The 3,490-nt window shown below is 38.6% G+C and overlaps 1 protein-coding gene across 1 annotated transcript in view; it reads left to right on the top strand.

Moving 5' to 3' along the window:
• The window catches only part of NGDN (neuroguidin), a 12,715-nt gene that overhangs the window by 3,270 nt on the left and 5,955 nt on the right, over positions 1–3,490 (top strand). The window contains exons 3-5 of the mRNA XM_019663059.1: positions 1,536–1,735; positions 1,987–2,071; positions 2,157–2,209. Of these exons, the coding sequence (XP_019518604.1) occupies positions 1,536–1,735; positions 1,987–2,071; positions 2,157–2,209 (338 nt within the window). The remainder of the gene's footprint in view (positions 1–1,535; positions 1,736–1,986; positions 2,072–2,156; positions 2,210–3,490) is intronic.

The raw sequence follows: 3,490 nt of genomic DNA, 5'->3' as shown, positions 1-3,490 counted from the left end.
TGTTCTTGTCTATTTTTATATTCTCTGATTTTTTTTATCTTTGCTTTTTCTTCCTTTGTATTTCTGTCATGTTTGTAACTCAGTTTGTACTGGACAGTGCCCAAGCATGTCAGATGAGCTTACTTCTCAAATTCTTCGCTGCCTTTATTTTGGGTACTATGCTTTGCTTTGTTTCAATGCCTTTTTGAGATGGGCTGCCAGCATGTATATACCTTAGATTACTCATTGAACAAATATTTATTAGCTTATCTTTCATGACCAAAGACTTTTGCTAGGTGATTTATGGGTTACAAAGTGCTTTCATGTCATCTTATTTGAGCCCCATAAATACTCTGGCTAAGTGACTTACCCAATATTTGACTACTAAGTGCCTAATTCAAAACTTAAACTCAGTTTGTCTGTCTTTAAATTTTTTGCTTATCCTCCTGAATTACACTAGTGCTGATCTTAAGAGCTTAGCATGTTGGTTTAAAGAAACCCAGGGCTTAGGTGTTGGAGTTAGACCGAGTTTGAATACCAGCTCTACTATTACAGTGTTATTTTGGGGAGAGAAATTAACCTGTGTGACTTAGGTCTTCCCAGGGTGGTGGACTTTTTCAGTTTTGTTATGCAACAATGACTCCTTTTTCAAAAAGTAACTGTAACTTAAGTCATTGCTCACACATGTTACTTTCTTTAATTTAAAAGAATAAACAATGTTTGATTTTTCTGCCTATAAATATAATAAACTTTTAATTTTATAAAATTTGGAAGATACATAAAAACACAAGAAAATCAGAAACCAATATAATCACGGTTCTGAGATAACTAGTAGGGTACATTTTTTGAAGATTTCTTTTATTATAAAAGTAATGCATGCTTGATGGAAAAACAGTCTCACAGCACAAGCACTCCATTTTTTCCTTTTCCTCATCTTGATCTCCAGGGTTAGCAGTTGTTAATTGTGTTATTTTCCAGACATTTTTCTCTACGTGTAAAATGTATACATCATACCCCTCCCCACCCCCTGTTGGTTGGAACCATATACACATACTTTACATACTGTAGAAAGTGTGTTGACATGGAATTAAGTTAGTATCATAGGAATTATGTATAGATCATTGTCTTTACCTATATCATATAATTCCATTATGGGGATAAAAATCAGTAATTTTTTTATTAAATTAGTTTAAAATTCAACACTGGAGACATTTTTGATTGTCACAGCTTAAAGGGGCATCAGTAGGTAGAGGCCAAGAATGCTGCTGAACATCTTCCAGTGCTGGCACAGGGCTCCACAACAGAGAATTAGCTGTCCCCAAATGTCAGCGGCTCTGAGATTGAGAAACCCTGCTGCAGTCATTTTGAGGCCTACTTTGTTGATTTTCTTGCTCTTATTGTTTTCCAATAGTACTCTGAGCTTTGCTTATGTTACGTTAGCATAATTTTCTCTGGCCATTTTAGGTGCAGCCACTGCCTTGAGACTGTTCCAGGTATCCTATATGAACTGATTGGGAAAAACTTGAACTTGGAAAAAATCATCCTGTTTGTTCTAGGCTCCCCTCTTGATTCTCTGGCTAAAGCTAAATTGCATCTCTTGCTGTTTTGTTCAACTCAGGGTCTCAGCCTCTTGGAAGTAAAAGATCAGCTGCTGCTCATGTACCTTATGGATTTGAGCCATCTCATCCTGGAAAAAGCCTCGGGAGAGTCTCTTCAGGGACATGCTGCAGTTTTGAGACTGGTGGAAATTCGCACGGTATGAAACATTTGGCATCTTAGAGTTCTAGGTTTCCAAATCCTGAACTCCAGGACTGTAACACACCAGCTCTCATTTAAGTGGATTTTTCATGTTTCAGTGAATAAACCAAATGAAAAAAAAAAAAGTAATCTCTTTATTTGCTCTACTTATTGCATATTTTAGGTGCTTTATTTGGCAATTTACTATAGGGACTCCAGTGTGTCCTTAATTTTGGGAAGGGAATATAATCCTTTTTAACCATGTTACAGGTTTTGGAAAAACTTCGTCCCTTGGACCAAAAACTGAAGTATCAAATTGACAAACTAGTCAAGACTGCAGTGACAGGCAGCCTTGGTAAGTAGGAGAAGCTGTATGGTTATGCAGCAACCATCATAAAGTCCCATATCTTATCAAATTTCTTGGGTTTTTTATGTTTCAGGTGAGAATGACCCACTCCGTTTCAAGCCTCATCCCAGCAATATGATGAGCAAGGTAGGGGTGCTCTTATCCCGATTTTTCTGATGAATCAGCCTAAATGAGCCTCATGGTGATCCTGGATCTCCTGGGATTCNTGGTTTGATAAGGTGGTTTCTTTAGCTTTAGTAAGAGATGAAAAGTTTTTCTACCTTTTGAAGAAGTATCAGAAACCATCTCCTATATTTCCCCAGAACTGAAAAGAAGATAGTATTGTACGTTGGGTAGTGTTTCAGATAATTTTTAGGTGGCATTGGTTAGCTTTTACCCTTCACAGCTCACAGAGATCACTTGATGTATTCTAGTCAGCTGTTTTATTTGGACTAATTTCAGGTGATGGCTGTAACTGCACAAGTTCAAGCTCTGACCAAAAAAGTTCAATCTGGAGCCTATCCTACAGAGAAGGTAAGACATACTTGAAGAGCATGTATCCCCTGACTTGATGTTCTCAATAGTTCTTTCATCATAGATATATTGAGTGTCTTGTATGTCCAAAGTGCTGGAACTTCAAAGATGAGTACAATCCAGTTTCTGTGCTGAAGTCTAGTGAGAAGATGGATCAAAGCAATAGGTATAAGCAGTAGCAGACATGTTGCAGAGTCATAATGAAAGCTGTGCTATCCAAGGAGAGAGATAAGTAATTGCCAGAGGAAGTCAGGAAAGGCTTCCCAGAAGAGGTGACAGTATTATGAAGAATAAATAGGAGAGGGATAGAAAGAAACAGAATGTGCAAAGGCTTAAGGCCTGAAAGCATGGTGATATTCTGGGAAAGGAGGTAAGTCATTTAGCGTGGTTGGATGTACATTTTGTGTGTGTGTATATATTTGGGGTAGAAAATATGACTGGGAAGGTAGTCACTGCGAAAAGCCTTGCCAGATGAGTAGTTATTGTTGTATTTCATCTAATCTAAGATGTTGTTGTTTGGGGACATACCACTCATTTATACTAAGAGAAAAATGCTTTCTGTTAATTTATGACATAATGCTAAGATACCACTGATTAAAAGATGCATCCTGGGATGGCCAGGTGGCTCAGTTGGTTAGAGTGCATGCTGTGAACAACAAGGTTGCCAGTTCGATTCCCACATGGGCCAGTGAGCTGTGCACTCCGCAATTAGATTGAAGATAACGACTTGAGCTGAGCTGCCAGTGGGCAGCCGGAGCTCAGTTGGTTAGCACGCGTACTCTTAACAACAAGGTTGCCGGTTCGATTCCCGCATGGGATGGTGGGCTGTGCCCCCTGCAATTAGATTGAAAACAGCAACTGGACTTGGAGTTGATGGGTCCTGGAAAAAACACA

This window comes from Hipposideros armiger, unplaced genomic scaffold (assembly GCF_001890085.2).
Source record: "Hipposideros armiger isolate ML-2016 unplaced genomic scaffold, ASM189008v1 scaffold_385, whole genome shotgun sequence".
NCBI lineage: Eukaryota > Metazoa > Chordata > Mammalia > Chiroptera > Hipposideridae > Hipposideros > Hipposideros armiger.
This window is presented reverse-complemented; position numbering and strand designations above follow the sequence as displayed.